Source organism: Hippoglossus stenolepis, chromosome 5 (genome assembly GCF_022539355.2).
Source record: "Hippoglossus stenolepis isolate QCI-W04-F060 chromosome 5, HSTE1.2, whole genome shotgun sequence".
Classification (NCBI taxonomy): domain Eukaryota; kingdom Metazoa; phylum Chordata; class Actinopteri; order Pleuronectiformes; family Pleuronectidae; genus Hippoglossus; species Hippoglossus stenolepis.
The window spans coordinates 8,802,223-8,829,963 of NC_061487.1; the positions used below are offsets into that span (position 1 = coordinate 8,802,223).

Genomic DNA, 27,741 nt, shown 5'->3' on the forward strand with positions numbered 1-27,741 from the left:
ACAGGTAGTCAGTTTATTTTCTGCCTGTCAACTTTGCATTTTTCTAATTTTGACCAATGTTTACAATGTTTAGGTAGAGGCTTCAGAATAAGCCCACTGGATTCTCGCCTCCACCTGCACTTTTTATTATTACTCGTAATTTGCCTGTGCTAAATACATCTAATCTAACGTGCAACAAAAACAAAATCTATATATCGACTCGTCCTCCAGACATTCTTCTCCTGCATGTCGGAGTGAGTGAGTGAGTGAGTGCGAGACGTCCGGGCTTCAGAGCGGTCCCTGAAGGCAGCGCCGGCCCTAGCGGTGATCGCTCCCTGGAGACTCGATGGAGAGGGAGCGAGGTGAAGCAGGACCTCACACCGGATCATGGCGGCGCCTGTCGGGCGGGACACCTTACCTGAGCACTGGGCGTACGGTGTGTGCGAGGACGGCCGGGTCTTCTTCATCAAGTGAGTGGGGGCAGTGCGACGCTTTACCGCACCGTGTGACGGGAGTTGTTTCCTTCTCGGCGGTGTAACAGGTGTTTTTCTCCCCCCCCCTCTCTCTCTCCCTCGCTCCCACCCGACCCCGTGTGTCCGCGCGGCAGCGACGAGACGCGGGCCACCACCTGGATCCATCCCCGCTCCGCCGAGCCGGTGAACTCCGGACACATGATCCGCTCAGGTAGCTCGCTCCGCGGGGGCTGTTTGACCTCCTGTTTACTTTAGCGTGTTCCTGTTCAGTGTGTCGAACTTCGTGTCGGGGCCCGCGGCCGCCGGGGGCCGAGCGAGGGAAGAGAAACTTCCCGGTGTCACGAACAAGTGTGTGTGGCTTTCGTTTCAGATCTGCCCCGGGGATGGGAGGAGGGCTTCACGGACGAAGGGGCCAGTTTCTTCATAAAGTAAGTGCCGCTCCATCACCACCGCTGTCTGTGGTAGTGCTGCGGTCACCTGCGCATTACCGAAGTTACCGTGCGGCTTAATGTGGCTCCTGCCTCTAATTCCCCCGCTGCTAGCAGAGGTAGTGACCGCAGGGACAGTGGCTTAATATGGGGAGTGATTTACCTGCTGACCCCATGGTGACCCCTCTGCTCTCTATCAGCTCTGGTTCTCAGATCAGCTACATAGCTTCTATACTGGAGTGTGTGAGCTTGTATACTGGTGTGTGTGAGCTTGTATACTGGTGTGTGTGAGCTTCTCTACTGGTGTGTGTGAGTTTGTATACTGGAGTATGTGTGAGTTTGTATACTGGTGTGTGTGAGCTTCTCTACTGGTGTGTGTGAGCTTGTATACTGGTGTGTGTGGGCTTCTCTACTGGTGTGTGTGAGTTTGTATACTGGTGTGTGTGAGCTTCTCTACTGGTGTGTGTGAGTTTGTATACTGGAGTGTGTGAGCCTGTGTACTGGAGTATAAGACAATGATGACACAGAGATTCTGTGGTACCAGTTTGCTTTTCACCTTATTCCCTCCTTTTGCTCATTTTCCAGAACTACCTCTGTGAGACATACAGTATACTCACACATAACATATTGTATACACACTTTCCAGTGTTTACATACTGCAATCGGAGCGACACCGGGTGTTCGAGGCTGATAACTTACCAACGTTTGAGGAAGTATTGGGTGATACTCTTCTGTTGATTATTTCATTATCAATTAACCTCTTAAAACACACTCTCCCACACAAAGGGTGTTTTAGTCTCGGTAGTGCTACTTAAAGTGTGTTTTGGTCTGTACTGTCCATACATTGTATACATCTTACTGTTGGGGGGGTACCACTGAATGTACTATATATATATATACATATTTAAAAGGGTCCTCATGCTCTTTGCTGGCATTAGGGTCCTCATGATGTGCTGGGTCCCTGGATCTGACCCTCCCACCACTCTCATGACCCTGAACAGTCTGTCTGCTAGAAATAAGGTGTTTTCCATACTCATAACTAGTGTTAACTACTGATCACAAAACAACAAGACTAATCTCTTTATTTTTTTAAAGTCTGAATACGAGAGCGCTTTAACATCATAACTCGGAGACAAAAACTACCTGAGACTCTATGCCTGTCATGACACATTTGTGGAACATTTCCATAAGCACTTTATTACTTTATTATATCAACTTGCACTCGATATCACCGGGGTCCTTATACTGATTAGTTGTACTGATGCATGTTGGACGTTGCATGTTCTCCCATGTTCTGCCGAGGTTGTCTCTGGGTACTGCAGCTCCTCCAGTCCACAGATTAGGTTAATTAGGGACTCTAAATAACCCGTAGGTGTGAATGTGAGCATCACGTTTGTCTGTGATAGACTGGTGACCATCCAGGGTGTACCCCGCCTCTCGCCCAATGTCAGCTGGCAACCATCAAAGGACAAACGCTTTAGATATACGCTTGTGTTTGTGCCAGAGTTGCTTCATGGTCTAGAAGCTTAGTCTAACTTTTTTCTTTACTCTTCCAGGGATTATTAACTGTTGGATTGATGTATTTATTCATCAATATATTCATATATCTGGGTCTAGATTAGATTATGTTGGATAAATCATCAAACATTGTCATCGGCCTTTGATAATCCTCTATCCTCTTTCATTTTGGATGAGAAAACTTTCTGAGGCACTGACGAAGCAGAGCCATGATCTCTGGTGGCCGATAAAGTTGTCTTGTCTGGTTGCTATAGTTTTATTGTTTGCCAAAGGTTCATGTATCCAAATGCTTTATTGAATATCATCATGTGCTATGTGAAAAGTAATAAAACGTCAGGCAGCATAGATGCACATGTGCTCAGATTAGTCCTCTGAATCGAATATTTTTCCAGAACATATTTTGGCTCAGCCATGCCTCAGCATACCCTTCTTACTTTCATGTTTTTTTTTTTCCTGTGTGTGGGTTTGCTTCTAAGACTCCATGGTGGATGGCTGATTTCTCTGCTTGTTGAATATTCATGTCTTTTCTTTCTAAAGCCTATGTCAGATGGAAATTTGACTGTAATCAGTCAGTAGTCGGCTGTTTTAAGGCCCTGCTGTTGTGTTAGGATGGAGGAGGTGATTGTGTCATTGAGGGCAAAGATCAGTTATGTTGCTGTTGATGGTTCATGCTTCAGTACAGAGGTTTGTCTTTTCAGATTTGGAGTAAATGTTGTCAAAATTCCAGCTTATTATAAGTGTCTTGTTGTGTTAGATGTTGTTAATTAGAATTCTTCAGTCAGATTTGATTTGCCGTTGTGCTTTTGCAGTGATGTGTGTGTGTGTGTGTGTGTGTGTGTGTGTGTGTGTGTGTGTGTGTGTGTGTGTGTGTGTGTGTGTGTGTGTGTGTGTGTGTGTGTGTGTGTGTGTGTGTGTGTGTGTGTGTGTGTGTGTGTGTGTGTGTGTCGTTTTGCTGAAAAATACATAAAACTGGCAATTACTGTGTTTTTGAATTTCTGGTTTAAGATGTCCTTTAACAGTGAAACCCTGCCACATATTCAGGACTGTAATTGGCCATCAGGTTCTCACCAGGCAGTTGTTGTTGTGTCACTTGTGATGCTTTTTTTGGCTGGAAAGCTGTGGAGCATTTCTGCACTATACAGTATAAATGAATTTTCAGCCTTAATTCTTTATGTAGACAAACCACATTGTGATACAGCCATGTGCTGTGTTGTCTCTTTTGCGATTTACACCATCAAGTGACTGAGACCTCAGGGGAGTCCCAAAAGACAGAAAAGTTACCTTTTCCATAACATTTACTACAATAGTGAAAGGACATGTTCACAAATGAAAGTGAAGAGTGAAAATCATCTCCACCTTCTATAAAAATACATTTAAAAATCCATCTGAAGATAATATTTTATCAGTGTTGAGTTCACCAAATCAAGTAGTTATTTTCCAAAGGTAATGTCCTTCTAGAATTAAATAATCTTTTTGTTATGTCATGCATTCACCAGGGAGACAAAAATAGGTAATTATGGGAATTATTTAAAGTGCCCAAATCAAAGTTAATTATTCAATTAGGGGTTTGAGGGAATATAGCCAACAATTTTGATCACAGATTGGCCTTTGTTTGTTTGAGCCGCAGTTATGAAGTTCCCTCTCTGTTTCATACCTCATTACCTCCACCTAGGAGGTCTTGTTTTCACCTCTGTCTGTTGTTTGTCAGTAGGATCATGCAAAAAACTACTGAATGGATTTCTGTGAAACTTGATGGAAGGATAGGCAAAAAGAAACCCATTCAATTGTGGTGTGGATTCAGAACTTCGAGTTCTGAATGAATAAATTACAATTTTGAATTAGTAAATCCACTGGAATACTTCGACTTGGGTTGTGAGCACTTGTGATGTTCATTAATCAATGATCTGCAGCTTTATCAATAATACAATGATCATTGTTTGCAGCCCTTAATTCAAGCTCCTACAAGGAACTTTCAATTTTTTTTTACTTTGGCACCCCTGTGCACAAAAGCGGTAGTGTTTCCACTGTCACCTGTTTTAAAAACCTCAGTCCACACAGCATGTGCATTTGTTTTGGAAGGAGTGAAAAAAAGACAAACGTGTAGTGAGTCAGGACACACACCAAGAACACACTGCAACTTTACTGTAATGATATAACATGAAACAAGGACTGCATCAGTTTACATCCTCTTCTCACTCCACTGTCTCTATCTGCTCCAAATGCAAACCGAGATAGCCATTTCTTTCTTTCTCCAAACGCGACCGGGGGGGGTCAAAGATCAAAGTACTCAACATATTCATTTAAAAATAAAATAATATTTGTCAGTAAAAACAATATTACAACTGATTTAACATAACCGTTGAGTAATACAGTTTAATACAGGTACGAGAAATCCATTCCACCACAGTGTGTCCTCAATCAGAGTCAGTGTGCGTCAAAGTAAAACCCATCATGGAGGCTACATCATGTGATTAAATAAAACGTTTCATCTCTCATCAAGAGGCTTCTTCAGTTCAGTTCCACAGGTCTTGTTAGTAAAGAACAGATTCATATCTCCTGGCCCAGAGTTATTTATCTTGTTCCCAAGCGTTATTATGTTGTGGCCACATAATATATTTTTTCCCAAATGTCACCAGGGGGCTCCATGCTACATTCACACAATCAGAAGTTTTTTTTACCAGCTGTCCTTTTTGAAATTAGCATCTGTAACTGTTTTTCTTTTAGTCTGGATAATGTGGTAATCTTTCTAAATAACAGTTTGCTCCTCGTTGTGAAATCTGCGGAGTAAACACTGCCCCCTTCATGTGCACGTGCTGAGATCTTGATGGACAAACCTGGGTTGACTTACCGAGTTGATAACCAGCGTCGTGTGACAGCTTAACCTGATTGCGATTGTTAGGTTAAGTTCACCTGGATATCACAAAGATATCCTGGGTATGTGGAACTTTCTTCGTAGTACAGGCCTCTGGAGTTGGCGAGGAACCGATTCGGGAGCACTGGTCTGTACAGGTTAGCCTTTAGCTCAAGCTTTAGCCAAACCTTTAGCTTAGCGCATAGCCCGGCTAGCTTTCCCTGCTTCTGTTTCCTCTCCCTCCACCTAAACATAGACCTTTCCAGCCTGACTCGCGTAAATCGTTGCTCTGACCTCATGGGTAATCCTTCCCAGCAACAGACATTAAAAATAGTTTATAGAAAAAGCCAATTTTCTCCCTGATTTTCTCATGCGCTGTTGTAGTTCATAAAGAGGCAGCAATATTAAAATGAGACCATTGCATAACCAGTTAAAAACTCCTTGCAGGGGCTTTAATGATTAACGTTAGTGACAATGATATATAATGCATTCTGAAAGTTTTCAGATCCTATCTTCTTTTTAACTATTGCAGCTTTATCATCCACCAGGTATCACATAATGACAAAGTGAAAAGTACATTTTACACTGAAAAGTATTTTTTAACAGTTTAACAAAAATGGAAAACCTAAAAGCAAATTCATACTGACCTGGACCACTAGTTAAAGAATATAGGGAACAATATGTTAATCTTACATCTTGATTTCAGTCCTAACTTTTGCTTCATGTCTTCCTTCAGAAATGTCAGGTGAGAAAGGAAAACTAGAGCAAGGACAGAACTGTCTCCATCTTAGGCTCAGTGGGACAAGTTTGTTTTCTGTATCCTTCTCCAAACTTTAAATGGGCTTATGAATGGTATTTCTTATAACAGAAATAACAAGGGGAAATTATAACAACCCTGAAATGCAATATCCTATTCACATCAAAGGGCGACTATTTATCTACAGGCCATGTTTATATAACAGCCCCCCAGGGCTCCACCACTGTCTGCTCTGGAGCCTCCTCCATCCTAAGTATGTTTTTCATGCTTTTATTACTTGCAACGAGGACAGTACAGCTCCCCCCGTGTGTCTCTGTGTTCGTTTCGTTGTCTTTGCACACTCACAGAGTTCTTGGAAGCAAATCAATGTGAGAAAAGAAGCTCAGTTTGATACAGCACAGTATGTATTTAACAGCAGAGTGGGAAAGGTTTCTCTGATTTATCATTTTTAATCCCGGTAAGATAAAGATCCTCTAGGGCTCATAGGCTGTTAGAACAAGACTTGGTCTAAATCTGTAAAACTGAGGACGTTGTTCGCTTTAAAATTGTCAGAGACTAATCTGAATATTTATGTCGTAATTGACTATGTTTACATGGACATTGCATGAACTATTCCAACTATTGATCATATTCTGAATAAGACATCTTTGACTATGGTAGTTGCTTTTTATTTTGCCATCTTGTTTACACCCGTCATATAGTGAGGAATAGTTTGCTGATCAATAGTTTCAATTATTGATTAGTCTTATTATTTTCATTCAGAGATGATTCAGAGGAAATGTGTTTTTTCAGATTGCATTTTAGTTAGTGACTTGTGACCTTTGACCAATCAGCTCTAAATGTTAATTATCTGGATATTAACTCCCAAATAATATACACAGCAAGTTTGTGAAAATATGGCCATGCATTGTTGAGTTATTTAGCACACACACACACACACACACACACACACACACACACACACACACACACACACACACACACACACACACACACACACACACACAGGTCAAAACCATACTGCACGGCTATGCCAATGAGCAGAGAAATTAATGAATTAACTAACTAATTTCATGATTTAAACATACAATAATAATAATAATTGAGAATGAAAACACATTTCCTGTAACAAACACGACACCATGTGTTCTCCATAACTTCAGAGTTAAACTACTCTTGCTAGATAGCTGTTATCTTTAATCAATGAAAATAAATTACTGCAGTGCAAACATACCTGATCGATCAGACAGACACAACATGGAACATGTCCTTTGCTGTGTTAACTGGCCTCAGTATGTTGTCACTGAACCATAGTTTGTCAGAAGGCATGTTTTATTTCAGAGAAGGTGTGGATATGCTCCACAGAAACATCTTTTCTCCCGTTCTCTGCCTGGGCTTGCTTTAATAAACCCCTTCAGGTGGCCCTAAGGACAAGTGTGGTGTATTTGTTTAGTTTGTTTGACAACTTCTACCACTGCGGCTTAACCCGCTCTCACATACCTCTCCTCAGAAGTATAAGACGTGTGTTTGTATATGAATGTTCCAACTCTTTCACTCTTTGTGTTTGCTCACACTTGTATACATAGACACAAACAGACATGGTGTGTGTGGTTGTGCCTTCCCTCCGAGGGGCCTCTAGATGGGTCCTCCTGCTCCTAGTCCTGCAACCACTCCCAGCAGAGGGCTCCTGGGACAGGGAGATGGGGAGCAGAGCCGATCAGATCCAAGGAGGATCAAACCTCCTGCAGGAACGTCTGCATGACTGCCTGCGCTGAAAGGAATTGAAGGGAGGCAGGAGGGAGAGGAACACACACACACCCCCCACACAGTAATGCAGAAATTGAGAGAGATGTGATGCCTGTTGGTGGCAGAAGACAGCTGGTTCATTCCCACAGGCCTAAGCCCTGTCCTCAGTCATTATCCTGCTCTAGGTCAGAAACACAGTCACTCTCTGTTTCTTACCAACATTTGTAGGTATTTCAGATTTCACTTTGTTGTGCTGAAATGAGTTGTCACTCAATTAATCAGTCCAAAAGTTAATGAATTGTAAACTGTTTTGTGTGAAAGTGATTGTTTCAAGGTTTTTTTCAAGCAAATGTGTAAAACATTGTTTGGTTTCTGGCTTCTCAGATGTGAAGATTTGCTTCTTCTCTCAGTTTTCTTATTAATGACTGAAAATCAGTGATTGATTGTTGTGGAGAAATCAGTTGAGGCTTTGGGATATTTTCGTGGACATTCCTCATTACTCTGTGACATTTTCTGACAAATTAATTATATAATTAATTAATCTCAGTCTCAGGGCTAAACTTTGTTGCAGCAGTCCCCAATACAATTGAAGTCAGGAAAAACACAACATGCCTCCTTACTGCTTGTGTGGTGTCGTCCAAGTGTTTTAAGCTTAAGGACACTTGGATGACACCACAGGAGCAGTATGTTATGTTTTATCTGATGTTTTATTACGTCTGAAGTTTAGGTCACCATTGACTTCCATTGTATTGGATTCTGCTGCAGTAAACTTTACCCCTGAGACTCCAGAAGTGTTTTGTGGACTCAAACACTTCACCCACCCCTCCATCGGCATAGTGGTGAGTAGAGAATGAGTGAAGTTTAATTTTTTGGTGAACTATCCCTTTAATTTCTATTCCCAGATTCTGCATGTGAATCTACAGAATCTTTGGGCGAGGGACAAGATTTTGGGGCAGAACGCCTGGTTACTGTTTCTTGTTTGACCAATCACATTTGAGCAGGCTGTTGTTTTCCACAGGTAAACAGTCAGTGTGGAGATCAAAAGAGGGGGAACACATTGATCGAAATGCATCGGTTATCGGCTTTTAATTCATCGGAATTTGTATGCAGATTGCAGTTAATAATAATAACCATAATAATAACTTTATTTGTATAGCACTTATTTAAACAAGGTTACAAAGTGCCTCACATTAAAAATAATAATAGAGATTAGCCAAAAGGCCTTCTGGACCTTAAACACATACAAAATGTACATTGTGTATACAGCGATACCGAAGATGTAGTCTTGTCCCAAATATCTACTGTCTACACCGGAAGCAACAAAATATTTGCCGTTGCCCCCAGAGGCTAATACCTTATCAGAAGATGGCTGATGGGCTCTGACATTTTTGTATTAGCCATGAAAAAACTGAAACTACAAAATGTAATAAATCATATTACTGATCGTTAAGATTGAACTCTTCCTTCACAGGCCACAGTTATACATATTCAAACCAATTATCTGTTGGAATGTTTCTAAACCAGTTACACAATTAAACCAGTTGATTGGTGTATGTCTTGATACGTATACCAACCAAATAACTAGTGTGGAAGCACTGACAGTCACTTTTGATTTGCTCACCTCCAGTTCTTTATTAAAATCTCAAGTATTCCTGCAGCTCATATTAGTTTATAGTGAATGACTAAGGAGTGTGCAGATGTGCAGGGGTAGTGCTCTTGGCAGAAAGCTGAAATTGGTTGTGCAGTGATTTGAACGCTGCATGACTGGCAGCGTAAGCACAATGATGGTATCACCAAGCTGTGACAAAGGAGCTTATCTCAAAGTAGGTTACATTAATGTCATGAGTATGACCCTGCAAGATTCAAACCCTTTCGAGTCTCTGTTATACTGACTGGAGATACCATCAAGACGGCAGATGACTTTGTTAAACCTTTTAAAGGGTTTGCTGAGCCGAATGCTTTGTCTCAGCAGTGTGAGTGCTCACTTTATTTGGCAGTGACATGCATTCAGTCTTTGCAACCGACTCGCCTGTATGAGTCTTGGTTTAGGAGGGGAAAAGGGCATGTCTTTCAATATGAGAAAATACAGTGGGTGGCTGCTTCTCAGTCTCTCACTGCTTATGTAGGAAAGCACTGAATTACAATATCATGAACCTTGTAAGGAACTTTCAGGAAAATTTCCCTGGGAAGACGTTGTATAACGGATGTGAGCTGGGCCATGTAATAACGGCTATTTTTCATTTTTCAAGTCTTGATTTTGGACAAGAGGTGCTTGGTGATGACGTGAACACGACACTGAATGGACCTAAGTATAGACTTGTACAGAGAAGGCCATACTGCTGCTGCACCTGAATGGCTTCATGAGGCCTTTCTGCTCACACAGAAAGGGCAACTTCATAAAAATGGGTTTCCAGGAATTTTCTTTTCTTTTTTGTGAACCTACTAATTTAACCGATGGATCATATTAAAGGCGTAAGAACACAGGGTTGGTTTGTGCTCGCCGTCTGACGTCTCTTTGTGCTCAACTGAAAAAGAGGCTTTGTTTCGCGGTGGAGCCATAGCTAAACCAAAGAACCAACAGTTCCCTGGCAGACAAATAAAGGCTGGAAAAGAAAGCTTTGTCAACAATAGCTTTTCTGTTGTTTTGATTGGTCGAAGGTGCTAAGCAGTTTCTGTGTTTGCTTTCGCAGCAGCAGGAAAGTTAAAGATTATTTCTTGTAAATGTCAGCCCAAGGACAGTGTTTATATTCAATGTTGTCTTCACTGGCTGTTCTCCATACTCTCCAGATATTTGCTTCCAACACCTGCTTCTCTACAAAAGACCCTGTTCAGCAACTTGTACCCGGAATGTATTTGGCTTTTTGTGAACATGCTTTTCCTTCTTGACTGTCATTCAGCTCACTTTAGATTGTGAGTAAATTAGTAACTTCCAGAGGTGTCGGGTAAATCATTTCCTCACTCTCCCCTGGCTCCATCTCTTTTGTTCCCGCACATCATAAAGCATATATTTGAACACATGTTTTGAAAATCCTCAATAGTAAAAAAATGACAGAATTTCCTTGGAAAAACCTAAAGGGTTTAAATGCACAATATATGTATTTTTCTGTCTCTCGTGGTCCCCTAATCAGAACAACAACAAAAAACAGAGTTTGGTGACATTGAGACGAAGCATTGAATCATGGGAGTTGTTGTCTTCACCACTATTGTCATGGCAGTCAGTTTAGGATTCCCTTAGTGTCAGTCGTTCAGGTTTTTTTTTTTTATCGGGAGCTTAATTATCCTCTCTGAGGTCTCCTCCTCCCTGAAACAAATGGACCAGGTAATTAAAACAGGTACATATAAAACCATCCCAGAGGGGCTGCGAGCTGAGCTGCAGCTAACATTTGCTCAGCTTGTTTCTCTGATAACTTATGATCCAGCCATTCAGGAGGTTTTTATGTGGAGCTGAATTGAGGTCTCCTCCCCTCCAAATCCAACAATGGTTAAATGTGGTAAAATATTGAATAAAGTTGTTTTACATTAAAAAAATCTGTTTTAATCCTGATCAGTGGGCAAAGGGTGTCTTGAGGGGCTACCAGCCAAGTTGCTGCTAACATGTGTTTAGCTTTTTTTTTAATCTAAAATCCATATATCCGGTGACGAAAATCCTTAAAATCCAGTCAAAAACAAATATGGTGTGAAAATATATATTTAAAAATGTGGCTTGACACTGAATAAAAAGTCAATTTTGACCTTTGCTGGCAGACAAGCACAATATACCAATACGTGAAAAGTGGACATGACACCATTGACAGTTGATTTTTTTTTGACATTTCAATGTTTCAATTGCCTTGGACTCCCTTGGGAAGGCGATGAGCACGCAGCAACTTCATGCAGACACTGTTTTGTTTCCACAACTGCAGGTATATGCTGGCGGTCAGTGTGGAGGAAAAAGTCTGAAAATCCCAGTTATCTGTTTAGCTGTTGCTGGACGGACAATAAAAACAATTGTAAAGACATTGTATTTGAAGTGTGTCTTAAAAAAAAAACATTCACAACGCAGAAGTAAAGACACTACAAGGATGGAGGCTTCTCTGAATGGTAGATGTGTAGATTTGAAAATGAACACAGCTTTGCACATTTCCACTCAAGAGCAGTCCCTGGTGGCGGGGGGCTGCCCACCTTTGATTAGAGGATGTTAGCTTTTTCAAATATATGTAAATTTTAGGACGTAGAGACGTCCCAAGCGCTTAACTTAATGTTTAAGTGCCATGTTTAACCCATACATTTGTATATAATTGTGTTAACAAATATGATATTTAAACCACCATTAGTGTTTCATCAAAGATAAGTCATATAATTTAGATTACAGCTCAAAAGACACATTTAAGTGTGCAGTGTCTCTTTCATGAAACGGATGGATTATGAAGCACAGCTGTGTATTGATGTTATTCTAGCTCTGTTTCCATTTGTCTTGATAGAAAAGTATCACCGCTCTTTGACTTTTACTTGGCAAACACCAAAGGAGTAAACACTCTGCAGTAAAGTTGGCTCATGAGTGGAGTGAATATTTGATGTTTGCTCACTTCAGAAGATGAGAGAAAGTATAAGATATATGGGAATCAGGGTATTTTGGAAATAAGATGAGTAAATTTTCATCAAATCTACGATCTTTCCCCTGAGATGCCATCCATCTGCTGAGAGAGCATCTCCGTCTCACTTTCTCCTCCTCACTCTGCTTCAGACACACTCCCTTTCTGTCAATAGCTGATCATCTCTCCTTTTTTACACAGTATGTCTCGCTGTGACTTCACCTCCTAACTTTGACTTTCTTTCTCCTGTATTTTGTTGTTTCTCTCTGAAAGGGTAAGAGACCTTGAGACAGTCAGAGAGGCTTTATTTCAGTCATTCCTGAAAGCCAGGACCAGGAGTTTATTGTACAGCCTAGTTGATAATCAATCAACACAGAGTTTAGTTTATAAAATAGAAACTGCTTGACTTGAAAGGCGTTTTTTCTCCTTCCACTTTACATCTCTACCAGTTTCATTTAAGACATAAATTGTACATTATCAAAATTATCCAGACTTAACAAATAACATTAAAAGTCAAGCTCAACTTTGACATGAATTTCAGCTGAACTTGATAAATAGCACTACACTTTTTTTTAAACAATTAAATCTAAATTAGATCTCAAAATTTTGTGACTGCACAGTCAGTGATTTGTTTTATTGATTTTTGATGAATGCTGCTATATTGTGAAAATTAAAAAAATGTTCTTCCCCGTGCAAGGAATCAGTCTGGGAGGACACACCACAGCTTGTTGTGTTTCAGCTTCAGATTAAACACATGAGATGTGTTAGTTATCAAGCTCTTAAATGAGCTTTGCAGCAAAGGGCACAGTGTATGTTAACGTAAGCTATCAACCCCTGGCTCCAGCTCCTCTATAAGCTCGCCTATTGATCTGTTCATCATTAACAAAAAAGCTAATAAGCATATTTTCCAAAATGTTGATATATTCCTTTAAAAGGCAACAAGTACAGTTTTATTTGTACTTGTAATATTATCAAATATCTATTTTCTTCTCCACTTTTTCAATGTCAAATAAAAAAAAAGTTCCAGTAAGTTTGGTTTTAATTAATTAGATGCCAAAATAACTAGGTGAAATGTCATGATTGACAGCTGAGACTGACTTGCAATTGACTTTAGATATTTTTCCTTTATTTGTGCACAGTGGTAGGAAGTGGAGATGCGGCATCCATCTTTATTTACAGTCTAGGTTTCCCTCCATCAGACAGTGTTAAACGATGATGTTTCGTACACACTGATATTTAAATCATATGTGTCCTAACAAAGCACCTCCCTGTGGTAGTTGGATTTCATCACTCCTGTCACTGAATTCTTTCAATACTCTTCAAACTGAAGCAATATTTTTGGAGATTATTCTCCCTCTTGTCTCCCTCTTCCTCTTTTCCTCCTCCCACTGTCACAGATGGAAGGATTACGCTTTTGGGTCATTTTAGTCCACCGCATGGCGATATGTGTGCTCAATAGCATTTCTGAAGTGATTCTGAAAATGGATGTTTTGAATATTTAACCTTGCCCTGCAGTGGTATTAATCCACAGACTCTCACAGAGGATCTGAGTCCAACACAGATCTGTCAGGCTGATACTGTATGCTGGTTATCATGATGCTCTGTGAGAATATGCAGGACTGAAAGCAACAACTAAAGCGGGGCAGAGAACTGCACATAAAGGTATTGTGCCGCTACCAGTTGGTTTTTCAATAACAATCAGATAAACGGAAGAAGTGGTTTGGGACCAAACAAATAGCTGCTCAAATCCAAACAGCTAATCAGAAAGTAATTAGGAGCCTCCCAGCTTCATCCGAGAGCTCATGGCTGTGATATTAAAAAGAAACAAACTGATTAATTTGCATGGGAACAGTTTAGAAATGACGTCTCAAAAAGAAACACCTGCTCATATAAACGGATTACTTACCACACCATGATGAGAAATGGTGTCATCCATCCGTTCATCCACCCCATCCTTTCTTCCTTGTCATCCATCCATCAATCCAACCATCCCTCTCTTCCTTCCTTCCTTCCTCCCTGCTCCCTCGCTCCCTCGCTGAAAGGATATTCCCAGGCCAAATGGGATATGTAATCCCTGCAATGAAGTTCTGGGTGTAATCCTTACTTATTTCTGAAGGTCACATTGAGATAAAATACCTCTTCTTCTCCTGGGAGTCCTGGACTTGGCCTCTGTGAGCTCCTAATGACAAAGTGGGAAAACGTACAGCTTGGTGTTAAATTAAAAATCCTGTAGTGATCATCATAAAGCGATCATTTTCTTGTTCGGAACACTCTTCAACTACTCTCTAATGCTTCTCTCGGTCACAATCAGTGAATAATGGTTCAAAGTTCAAAAGATGGCTTCTCTCTTTCAGGAAACATAAAAAGGGAAGAGCACTTCAGATATTTGTGCAAGTCAAGTTTCTGTGACAAAATGTTCTTCAAATAAATATCATTCCGGTACACCCATACTCACAAAGATCATCTGTTAAAATGTCAGCCACGTCATAGAAAATATGGATTTGTGTGCACAGCGACCTTCTTTCTGTTGATAGCGTGGGAACAGCTGCACCTGATTTCCTGCACGTCAAATGTAGAAAGCAGAGTTATGCACGTTATTGCCTCTCACTGCACTTTATCAACAGTTGTTTTACATTTCAGAGAACATTTAACCACCCACTGCTTCCTGTTCACTCAATGTCAGTCTTCATGTTTTATTTAAACTTGGAAAAGGGGGATCGTGAGAGTGACTGTTCGCAATACTAAATAACACTGTTGCACACATATATGGAGAGATGTTTCTGAAAGGTACGAGTATCTCGGTTTTAGGTCTGTGGAAAACTGTGAACTCAAACATAAAGACGGCGACACAGTGTTTCCTCTAGGATTTGTTTTTAGCAGCGGGAGTAGAACGACCAGTCCCCCCTCAATTATGAGCTTTCTGTTTGAGGTTTTTAAGCATCCAACATGTCTTTGCTGTGTGTGGATGGCTGTTTTGATCTTTCCTTGGTCTCTGATTGGTGTTTTTGAGGGCATCTGCCTCAGCATATGCCATTTTCTTTTTGTGTTCCTGTTACTCCTGACTTGATTTGGCAATTATGGAGCCTATGAAATGAAACCTTTCTGATGAGCTACCTTTGTATGAGGATTTTATTTCCTCTAATCAAGTGTCATTTTTCTGATAAGCTTGAACAATCATTGCAACATCTCACCCTCTCGCAATTCTCAAAGGATTGAAGTCACCTCTGCTTTGCACACCGGCTGCTCTCTTTTATTCTGTTTTCTCCTCCATCCTTTGATTTTCCTCTGGTTCAATCCCCCCCCTTATATCCTGTTCTCAAAATAGCAGCAAAGTTGCAACACTTGTGGATACAAGTCACACTATGAGCAATGAGCATGCGACAGGCTCACAGTTCATAGAGGAAGCGTGGCAGTAAACAAATCAGCATGATCTCTCTTGGGCAGCTGGCTCTGACCATGGGGACTTAAATACATGATGAAAAATGTGTTTTTTACATCTCAACTGTTTTTGCTGCCTGAATGCCACATGTCCTCAGTTTCACCTTTGGGCAAACCAAGCATGTCTGAATCAAATGTTTATATCAAAAACTCACAAAATGTAGTCCTAGACGTTTTTGTAAATAGAAAGTGGGCTGTATAGTGCAATAAACCATTTTAAGAATTTGCAAGGAAGTTGAAAGGCAGGTTTTAAATAACACATGATCAGAAACTCAAAATCCATTTAGCAAAGAGGCGGTTTTTCATCTTAAATGTGTACAGTGGCGTACTAGTATTCTCCATCAAAAGACTGCACACATGCTTTTAAAACAATAAACTTCAGAAATGGGAGAAATGCATGAAATGTTGAGCCCACAAAGGGAAACATTTCCCAGAGGCTGTCTGCACTTGTTGAATTTCTCCACACGACAAGCCCACTCATCTCTCCAGTGTAGGACCAACTCATCTGGCTTTTCTCTGCATGACTGTTGTCTGCGAACCAGGCTAAAAGCTTGGGATTGGAAAGTGTAGGGGGGGGTCCATCTGTGTTCCACACTGAGCAGGAGGACAGACACAAAGGAAGGATTGAAGGACACTGGTGCAAACAGGGAGTGAGAGAAACAACAAGATGGTTGATACAATGTTGTGTCCCTCAGAGTCTGGCTGGTCGTGGGAGACAGTAGCTTTTCTGTCAGTGGAAGGAGGAGGGTGAGACTGCCCGGGCCACGCCACCAAAACATTAGCAGTTTGGAGAGGGAGAAATCATGTGAGGAGCACTGGGGAAGGTCGGAGACAAATAGGACAGCGGTGATGACACTTGATAGGACACAACAGCGGCAAGCAATGTAGTGAGAGGAGCATGAAGAGACGAGATAATGTTTAAATATCTGAAAACATCGAAAGAGAGAGCCTCAACATACCCGTCGTGCTCTGCTTCGCTCTTGCCCTTCTCAGTGACTTTTAATTGAGATCATCCTATTTGTACAATTTGTGAGAAACGGCCGTAGACAGTACGACATCCACAAGAGATGAAAAACTGTGAAAAGGGAAACTAAATCAAGAGAACCCAGCTACTACAAGTGAGCGAGGATTCAGAGGGATAAAGCCTCTAATCATCCGTAAAAGGGGTCCATTGTTGTGGAACGATGGGTACCTGCTGCAGTCGTGACCCTACGAAGGAGGCTGGTCACGAGCTGGTTCCCATCAAACGCCACGCCGTCTGGCCAAGGACGGCCAAGGTGGTCACTAATGTCCACGATCATGAATTCTCCACGTGGGATCTGACGTGTGACGCAAGGTAAGCCCGCCGTAAAATACTCTTCCTCAACTCAGAATGGTGAAGTGCTGACGTCTGTGGAGGCAAAGTGTCTGTTTGGTCAGAGATTGAGATTCTTCATTGTGGCAAATGTTTTCAGTTTGTTTCTGGGTGAAGCACAGCTCCCTTGCTGTTGCCCCAAATAAAACAGGTTGCGTGTGATGTAGTTTGTCAGCTGTATGCGGTTGTAAGGGAACTCACGGGACGTAGAAGTAGACACACATTGTGCAAGCTGCATCTGTTACATATCTCCAAGTGTACACAAGTGAATGTATACACACCCAAATACACACACAAACACACCGAGTGCCAGTTGTGGTTGTGTCTGACATGGAAGGGGTTTACTGTAAACACACTGATTTCCAGCTGAATGCAAACACAAGATTAATTCAGCCCGACAAGTGGTGTATGACAGCTTTACTTTCCTCAGCCTCACTCGGCTGCTCAGATCATAAAGATGGTGGATTTTCCTCCTGCTGTCAGACAAGCAAGTGAAACAGGGATGAGAGAGGAGGATGTAGGCCTACTGTCCTAGAAATGATTTACTATTACTATATTAATCTCCCATTTTCTTGCAGAAACAGTTGTGACTGAATTCTTAAACCCAGACTCAACCTGTCATCTCTTTGGCACAAACCCAAGTCAAGTATCAAAATAGCACTTTATTGATTTTAATTTAATTTGGTGCCTTAAGAGGAGCTTCTTGTAAAAACAACAACAACCTAGATACTATTTGCTGAGAAAGGAATCTGGGCCAGATGGAGTCTTAAAAACTGAATATGCCTCCAGAAACAATTTGAATTTCAAAACACTCATGCAAGGATTTGCAACAGTCCTAAGTGCCAGTATTTTACATTTAGAAAGCTGCAGTGGTAAATATGTAGGCTATACTGGGAGGTGTTTTCTCTTATCCAGCTATGAAAGGTAATTTATCTGTATTCTCTCTGATTCACTGATCATAATCTGGTTTCAGATGATTCCCACATATATTGAGACATTTCATATAACCACAAACTTATTTTCAATGCTTAATGCTCAATTTTCCCCTTTTGAACGTTTGCGATATGCTTCAATATTCCTCTTTGAATCAAACTAGGATTTTTAACTATTTACATTTTATCCCCTTTTACACTGGTCTGGAAACCCACCTGCTAACATCTGTCTTTTTCCTACATTGGTGGATGTGTACAATCTGTACTGACTCTTGGGTAAAATAACACTGGAGAAGACACAGGTTTTCTTCAGCTCCGTCTCCATTTGGCAGTGATCGAAACGCAGTAACTTCTTTATTTTGGCAACCTAGACGCTAACATTGCGCTTTTCCTGCTCTATGTCACACATTGTACTTCTGGGCATTTTTAGTAGAATGTCTCAACTCTTGCGTGGTTTGCAGTGAAAGTTAAATACAGACATTCATGTCCAACTCACTATAATTTGTAACAACTTTGGTAACACCTTCAGTTTTTCATCTCGGTCAAATATATAATATATACATTACTGATAAAGAATAGATAGAGCTGCTTACAACACTCTAAGAAGCTGCCCATGAACATTGTTTATGTGAAATAGTCTGCCAAGCCACTGGGACTTATTCAGTCACATGTTTCTGACAGTGCTTTTGCCTGACAAGCTCTCTACACATTGGCCTGCCTGTTTGGTATTCAGGTGGTAAATCGGCTGTTTGGTTGCCGCCAAGCACTCTGTGTTTTGACTGAATCAGGTTAGCAGTAAAAAGCAGTCCATTATGAAAAGGACTGCCTTTGCCCAGCCCCCTGGGGTATTGTGATAAGCAAGCACCGTGGCGGGAGGCGGTTCTATTCTGTGAATTGCTTTTACACCTCAGAAACAAGATTGATAATAGGATGTTTTGAAGTGGACCTTACAATGATTGTACAGCATGTGGCATTCATAAAACTATAAATGCAATAGTTCTTAAAGTATTACTGAATATGATATATGAAGGACAATACCATATTATACCATAAAATATATTTTCTGCCATGGCGATGACTGCGTAAGTTCAGCACCCAATTGGAGAAGCTCTTTCATGCACCAAACCAAGACTTTTCCAGTAAGCAGTTCTGCTCTTTCAATTTGCCTGCGATTAAAAGTCAAATATTGACCTTAACTGTATGGCCATGTGACATTTCCAAACAATGGGAAGGCGATGACAGAAAGACGAGCATGCAGAGAATTCCCCTATTTTCCTCAAAAGAGAAATACTCTTGGCCTTTGTTGTGTAATTCTCCCTCGTCTCACAGTAGTGCAATTGTAAAGGCCTCATTACAACAGCTGCCACCCAAAACAGGCTCATTATGGCACACGGTGGAATGTGGTTAAAGATGACAGCACTGCAAGGTGCATTTTAATCAACAAAGAAAGTGTTTGTCCTTGATAACTTATTGCATTTGTCCTATCGGAATTGGCAACATATGAGTATGTTTGTGTAATTACATTTTCTCTCTGCTGCTTTGTGTCTTTATTTCATTCATACAATTTCATCAGTGTATGATGACAGCCCTATCTGTGTGTCTCTGACTTAGGTGACACGTTTTCAAACTATACAGTGTAACCTTGATTTTCCTTTCAAGTCATGAAGGACTGAGAGTTGGCTCTTATTCTGTTCCTGGCAGTAACTGTTGGGCTATTCACTGTCAACACTCTCCGAAAGCCAAATGAAAGGGGTCACTTTTGGGTGGGGAGGTTGAGCTCTTTCATTTCTCACTCGCAGAGAAGCAGGGAGGAACTGGTCATTGCTTTTTCACTGAGAAACTCAAATGTGAATTCATTTCTCAAACCAAAATAAAAGAAATACATACAATATACCCTTTTATAGTATTGGAGTATTTGAGGTATAATGTTGATGGATTATAGTGATCTCACTTTGAGATGCTCTTATTTCAAGCCGATAAAATGCACTTAAAGGCACGATTTTCACATTCCACTCTTAACAAGCATTATAAGAGCTGATAAGGCTTCAATTTTTGTTATTACATAGTAATTCATTGATTCGGTTCTACCTCACTCTGCTAGCTCTCTCTCTCTCTCTCTCTCTCTCTCTCTCTCTCTCTCTCTCTCTCGCGCGCCCATCATTGTCACACAGAGGAGAGTGAACGGGGTGGTGGGTGGCTGAATATAAGTATGAATGTGCGCAGAAAAGTATTGATCATTATGTGGTACTGTGCTGATAATGTGGCGATGGATACAAATCATTGTTTGTATTGGGTCAGAGACGTCAGCTGAGAGAGAGACAGATGAGTCAGGTTGGACAGAATGAATGAATGAATCAATATATATAACTCAATATAATATATAATAAGTGCCAGTTTGTGGGTTCATACAGTGTCCTATATGTTGATGTAATGCTGGGCTCTAAAGCCAAATTCATGCTTCTGCGTCGAATATTCTCCGTAGCTCCACCATAGCTTACGTGTAGACGTGTACCCTATGCCCTACCCTACGCCGTATCCTGATGTGCACCTCCCCAAAAATGATCGTTGAAGCAACGCAGACTGCGAGAGCTGTGATTGGTCTGCTTGGTAGCATAGTAGCAATAGAAACTCTACGGCCACTAGCGTTTCAGCTCCACACTTACTAGCGTTTCGGTGGTGTAATTGCAGAGTTACGCACACACACACCTCTGCACAACTGTGAATGCTCACAATGGCGTAGCCCTGTGCGTAGGCTACGTGCGTAGGCGATGTACGTACCTACGGCGTAGCTTCGACGCAGAACCATGAATCGACCTTAAGGGGGCTGTAGCCAATGGAAATTCAAACTGGTTCTTAAAATGTTCGATAGTTGAACCAGCTCCGAACCAGCACTAGCACCAGCCCAGCACTACAACTCGGTTCACTTTGGTGGAAGAGTAAGCTACCTGAATCCAAATCCAGTTCCTTTAATGTTATGTAGCTAGAGTGCACTTTACTTGAGTGTTGTTCACCTTTTGAAACCAATGTTCATTTTGTGTTGGGATTAATGTGTTGTAATAGAACACAAGTCTAAACCATCTCAAACTTTTGTTGAATGTTCATACTTTGCAGAATTGCACACTTGATTAAACTCTGTTTGGCCTTAATGGTCTGTGTGGGCATGGTGGTGGCTCAGAGGGCACCTCCACCTGCACCAGGGGAGTAATCCGTGCAGCTGAGGGCTGTTAGGTGATTACTCCTCAGGTTTAAAAGGCAGCAGCAGAGCTGCCACAGAGGAGGGGGACATGAGAGAAACACAGAGAGACAGGAGAGAGCCACATGGCAGAGAGACTAGAGGTGTGGAAATTTCTCGATTCTGCGATGCATCGCAATGCAGACGTGGACGACTCTGCATCGATACAGAGACAGAACATAATCGATTCATGTTTTCCGCTACGTTCATTGTTTTTGCGATGTCTCATCATAATTATAAGGACTGACATTTACTTTGTGTTTGTTTGATTCGCTGTAGAGTTTGAGACACATGCTTAAACACCGTGCCCCGGATTCCCTGCTTCACACAACACGAGACGTAACGTGACTATAGACTGTATATGTGACGCGCACAGCCAGGACATCAGGGTTAAAGTGATGTAACGATCCGGAGTCATGATCTGACATCATCGATTATAACTAAATACATGTGGTTATCAGTTCCTGTGAAGAGTAACAGAGACGAGCAGACACACACAGACTCCCACAGACAGAAGTTCTTTTGCAGATTACGACGTAACGCAGTGTTTTAACTTCATTGTTGCAGAGGAAGAGACGCCCCGTTAATCCAGGAACATAAATATGAATTCAGCAGGTTTTTATAAAGATCAGTTCTACATGTGAATGATTTGAAAACATCAGAGGAGCAGAGTCTCGTTTTGACCAGTGGAGAGTGCAGTGGCTCTGCCAAGGGGGGCCAGGTGGGGCCACCTAGATACAGTAAAGGATATAATCAGAGTTTGTGCTTTTAAGCTTTAGGTGCAGCACACAAGTCTAAACTGAATGAATGTCAAATCAGTGTGGAGAGAACTGACCACTGTCATACACTTACTGTTGTAGTCTGATTTTTGAATTTAAAACCTTATTTTGTAAATTAAGGCACACTTGTAATAACAGTAACAGTCTATAATAATTTTAAAAACACTTTCTAGATAAAAACGGAGTTCAGGTTTTTCTGAATGATTTTATTAATTGATGAAAAAGCAGCCACGTGCAGTAATATAGAAAATTGTGGATGTGATACATTGAAATGCATCGAGATGCATCGTTGTGAATCGAATCGTTAAAATGCTGAATCGTAAACGAATCGTGAGGCTAGTGAGGATGCACACCTCTATGAGAGAAACACAGAGAGACACGAAAGAGCCACATGGCAGAGAGACATGAGAGAAACATGGAGAGACATGAGAGAGCCACATGGCAGAGAGACATGAGAGAAACACAGAGAGACAAGAGAGAGCCACATGCAGGGAGACATGAGAGAAAGTGACAGAGCTGAGCAGCCAAGATTTAAGTTGATTTGTTTGAATTTATGTTGGTGCCTGTTCTTCAATAAAGATGCTGAAAAGCAAATCCCGGTGGCATCGTCACTTGCCACAGTTTTTCCTTATAATGTTTTGTTACCTTGTGAAGGGTAGTATTTTTTTTAATGGGGAAATTAGTTTGGTTGTAATGTTAAGAAACTTGCAAAATATTCTTTAAAACCAACATGAAAACAAATCGTAATAAGATCGTGAATCGTGATCCTGCCCTTAGAAACATTGTGATATGATATTTTTGCCATATCGCCCCCACCTCTAACTCAAGGAAGTGCAGTATACAGTGGCTTCAGAAAGCATTTGGACAGTTTCACTTTTTGCATACTTAATTGCGCTGTAGGCTTGACTTTAAGGAACTAAAATAGCAATTTTGCCCATCAGTCTATTATCAATGATTCATCATGATAAAAATTTAAGTAATTAAAAATAAAGAAGTGAAATCTCTCATTTACAAAAGAATTCAGACCATTTACTGCATCACTCCCAATTGAATTCAGATGTATCCTTTATAATTTTTTCATATCTATATCTTGATTGGAGTCCACCTGTGGCAAATTGAAAGGACATAGTTTAGAAAGGCACATACCTGTGTATATAGGTCCCACAAACATGGTATGTCAGGAGAGAAACCAAAACATGAGTAAAACTGTGATTTAACTGTGCTGGGGTATAAATCAGGGCAAGAGTTTAAAAACATCCCTTGAAATTGTTCCCAGGACCACTCTGACCACATATTGTGAAATGGAAGAAGTTTGGAACCTCACATACTCTCTTGGCCATTCACTCAAACTGAGTAACTGAGCAGGAAGGGCCTTGGTCAGGGGGATGACCAAAAACTCAACGTTTACTCTGACAGAGCTTCAGAAGTCCTCTGCAGACATGAGGACACCTCATAGTTAGAAGACCATCTCAGCAGCTGTCCATCAATCAAAACTTTATGCCAGATTGGCTGGAAGGAAGCCACTTTGAGTTAAAGGCCTATGACAGCTTGCTTTGAGTTTGCTAAGTGGCATTTAAAGAAAACATGAAGAGTTCTCGGAGAGTGCATCCATCCACCAAAGCTAACACCTTATCTTGAAATGTTAAAGACAGGAAAAACATGTAAATCCTTTCTTGATCAAATATGCTCCCAAGTTTAATGGGTCCTTCAATGGTACCACCCTTTCACAAAGTAAAAAAAATCTGTTCAGTAGTTTTTGTGTTATTCTGAATAAAGAATAAAAACATTCTCTGGTCTGATGAATAAAATATAAGTGACCGAGCCAAAGCCCAGATTTAAACTGCAAAGGGAATTGGGGTCACTGTAAAAGTCCAATTGAAGAATTTTTACATTGTAGCAGTAGCAAGAATTAGAGCTGAATTATCTGCGCAGTGTGTCCGTCAATAATGACAATAATTAAGCAAGCCTACCGTTGGTAAAGTAAGTTTTGCAAAGGGGTGCTTTTGTCAAGTGAGTGGTTGAAGGTGGTTCCCGTCAAATTAGATCAAATTAGATTTATTACAGAGGAGTGAAACGAGTGAGTGAGAATTTCTTCGGAATGTGAGGTGCTTAAAATAATGAAATTGAGCAGTCATAGAAGACAGAAAATGAACCTGCTTCCCTCAGAACTGCAGGGTTATAGACAAACCGTACATGAGTCCATGTTTTTTCAGGTATCCACTTGTCCTTCATTTATATTAACTGTACATCTCCTGTTTCATAAAATCCACTTCTACAAAAATATAAGTGGTTTGATAAAGGGCTTCATGTTTAAGCAATTTTCCTATATGTATGTTTTTGCTATTTCTACATTGCCAACGTTAGCAGGTTACACACCAACCGAGCTGAAACATGAAGGGTGTAGCATGATTTGTTTATTATTAAATAAGTGTATTTCTTTGCCTGTACAAAGTGAACTGCACCGGCCTGTCTGGGCTCAACTTTGAACTTGAGCCTCTCTGTAGAGGGAGAATTAGCTCGAGTGCTTTGACTTGCAAAAGGACAGAGTCATGTGCGTCTCTCCCTCTGTGTATTAGATTCTCAATACATAAAGAAATGTGTTTTTAAGAGCCAAGTAGTGTCTGTTTGCTGGACTGGATTCATTTGATGACCATTAGTCTGCCGGTCACATTACATTCCAACATTTGCAGTGGCAGGGCTGAGAGGTTGATACGCTGCTGTTAGTATTCAATTTCTGTTGTTGTATCTCATTATGTTTTCCTGCTGCAGATGCATGATTTTCTCAATAGGATCATTACAGTTTCATTCTGTCTTTGTGGACCATTCATGTCTTGCATACCAATAGAGCTTTTCAGTGTGAGTGTATGTGTGTGTGTGTGTAAATGAAGACCCTGTAGTTCAATTCATTCATTCCAAAATCATATGGCAACAGGAAAACGGAGATAATGAAACAAAAATTCAATTAATAATCTCTACAGATCCCACAAATCCAAATCTTTTGAAGAAACCGTCTTTGCTGTTCTCCTTCCTCTGGATCTGATCCAGCATATAAAAGGTTTCTTTTAATTGTGGTGTCATTCTTTAGCCTGTGAGATGGAGAGATGTGAGGCCTCGAGGGATGATGAAAGGGAAGAGCTCAAAGGAGTTGTATTAATAATAGGGCTACGTCTTGTGTGTGTCTGTGTGTCTGTGTGAGTGACTGAAGAATGAAAAATCTGGATCTAAATATTCCCGATGATATTGACACACACACGCACACATTGAAGTTATTATGTCATACAACCAGCAAATCTTCTTCAAATACAAATGAGTATGTTTATGAATGAGCTAGGTAAAAATACATAGACCAGAGGAGTTCATCCAGCTTTCTCAGTTCCAACACATGTACCTCCATAATAGCGTTATGGAGGCATTATTCTGTTTCCATGGACCCAAAGTGTTTCTTTGCATTCAGTCAATTTTTCATCAAGAGACATTCAGCTCGTGCTGTTAGCTGAGTCCCCCATAGTTCCCGACCAGCTCTTTGAGTGGTCAAGTCCTCTGGAGAAAACTAATATAGAGTCCAACCAGGCGGTGACTGGGAGCAGGCAAGGTGGAGGAAATGACGAGCTACCGACTGTGAGATTGTGTCTAACTTTGAAACAAGAGAAAGTGTGTGGATGTTGAAAAAAGTCATAAAGTTATACTTGCACTGCAATGCTTAAGACGGCTGGTAGTATTTGTTTGGTTGCTGTTGAGGAGACAGGTGGTGGAAACAATGTCAGGGTCCTGGAGGTTTTACACCAAAGAAAACTGAGAATGATCTACAGAGTTAGATTTTGAACCCAGAAATCTCTAAGTTATCACTAAATCAATGGTTCATAATATTTGTACTGTTGGGCTCTTAGAGAAACAAAGGAAGATTGCGGGTTAGTCTTTTTTATTTATTTAAGGATTAGAAAAAAATATATAAAGGCTCAGATATGATCTTGACAGTGGGCCTATGGGAGGTGGATGTCCCTAAGGAGGTTGTGTGTTTGTGTGTGTGTGCATCTTAAAGCGAGTGTCGATGGAGTGTTTCAGGCTGTAAAACGATGATAAGCTGAATCACAGGCCCAATCCGATGCTGCCATCTCACCCACTGACATAATAATTCAACACTGCTGTCAACCGTCTGCAAGATGATATCTTTTGAACGTGTGTTGTATGTGCATGTGCTGCGCGTGCATCCATATTTGTGTATTGTATTCACGTGCATTTGTCTGTTGTGTCGTGTGGATGCACAAAAGTGTATATTAGTATGTTTTTATGTGCAGATGATTTTGCACGGCCGTGTTTATGTGTGTGTGTGTGTGTGTGTGTGTGGGTAGATATAGGTGAGCAAAGGTGGAGCCAGTCCACCTGCTTCCTCAGATAGGGAGAGTGAAGGCAGAGACACAGGAGGAGAGGAAGGAGCTGTATCCCCTGTGTTTCCAAAACCCTGATTAGATTGGGCTGGAATTACATTTCACAATAAAAACAAACAGCAGGGGACTCTCTCTCCCCTCCACTTTCTGTGTTCTTTTCATCTCTCCCACCCTCTCCTCCCTCCCTCTCTGCCACTCCAGCTCCTCTACTTCCGACCCTTTTCCCCATTTTTTGTGTTCTCACCACAACAAAGGGACATCATGTAACCAGCCAATTACACCACGGATGATGATGTCTCTCGAGAGTGGGTGAATAAATCAAGTCTCTATGATGTCAGAGGTCAGCAGACCGAAATGTTTTACCCCTCATGCTGCATGTTATCTAAACTGTTTGATTTATCAGACTTCAACCTCGTTGTGAGCGTAATGGGAAGAAGGTTGCCAAAGAACAGATTTACCTTATGACCCAATGCAATTAGAGCAACCATCCATGACCATGGCGGCTGTGGCTGAGGGGGTAAAGTGGTCGTCCTCCAACCAGAAGGTCGTGTGAATGTGTGTGTGTGTGTGAATGGCTGATTGGCAATAAACTGTACTCTATAGCGCTTTGAGTGGTTATCAAGACTAGAAAATTGCCATATAAATACAGACCATTTACCACCAATTAATCTGCTGATTAATTGATTAATGGTGACACTTTTACACCAAAACCCAAATACTTTATTTTTACTATCAAAGACGACAAAATAAGGTGCAGATCCACATCTGAGTGGCTGAAAAATACGCTAAATTATGAATGTATTTAAAAAATATCAACTGAATAACTTATACAACAATAACAACGAATCAACTAATCTGTTCTGCTGTTGAAGCAACTATCACAATGCCCGTCATTCCAAACCTGCTCGTTTGGAATGGGTTGTTTGTTTAGCCTGTGGTAATCCTGGTTGAAGTTTTCCAAAACTGTAAAAGTGACCTGCAGTAATTGAGCTGCGACGAGTAAAGACCATCTGCTGGACTCAGACCACAGAACCCTGAAGCTGCACCCCCACAGGTTTGACTCAGTAAGCACGACCTGAACTGGAGAATCATTTCATACAGAGCATTGGTCACCTGTTTATTCAAGGTTTATTAATATCCAAGATTGTGTGTCCAAATTCCACCAAATTCGACAGCACACTTCCCTCGGCCCTGAACAATACACATGCCAAGTGTGAAGCAGATAAGATGAACGGTTCTTGAGATATACCTTCTACAGACAGACAGCAAGAGATTTCTGGGATTATTGGATAGATTAG

At 41.0% G+C, this 27,741-nt stretch overlaps 1 protein-coding gene across 8 annotated transcripts in view; it reads left to right on the plus strand.

Moving 5' to 3' along the window:
- Positions 1 to 281: 281 nt before the first annotated feature.
- plekha7a (pleckstrin homology domain containing, family A member 7a) overlaps positions 282 to 27,741 on the plus strand; it is a 125,384-nt gene continuing 97,924 nt past the window's right edge. For 5 of the 8 annotated variants that reach the window (XM_035156313.2, XM_035156314.2, XM_035156315.2 and 2 more), the window contains exons 1-3: positions 283 to 449; positions 587 to 663; positions 823 to 880. In XM_035156313.2, the coding sequence (XP_035012204.2) occupies positions 367 to 449; positions 587 to 663; positions 823 to 880 (218 nt within the window). In that variant the 5' untranslated portion in view covers positions 283 to 366. Of the gene's footprint in view, positions 450 to 586; positions 664 to 822; positions 881 to 16,459; positions 17,098 to 27,741 lie in introns of those variants that run through there. The other 3 variants (XM_035156316.2, XM_035156320.2, XM_035156317.2) reach the window with 3 other exon arrangements.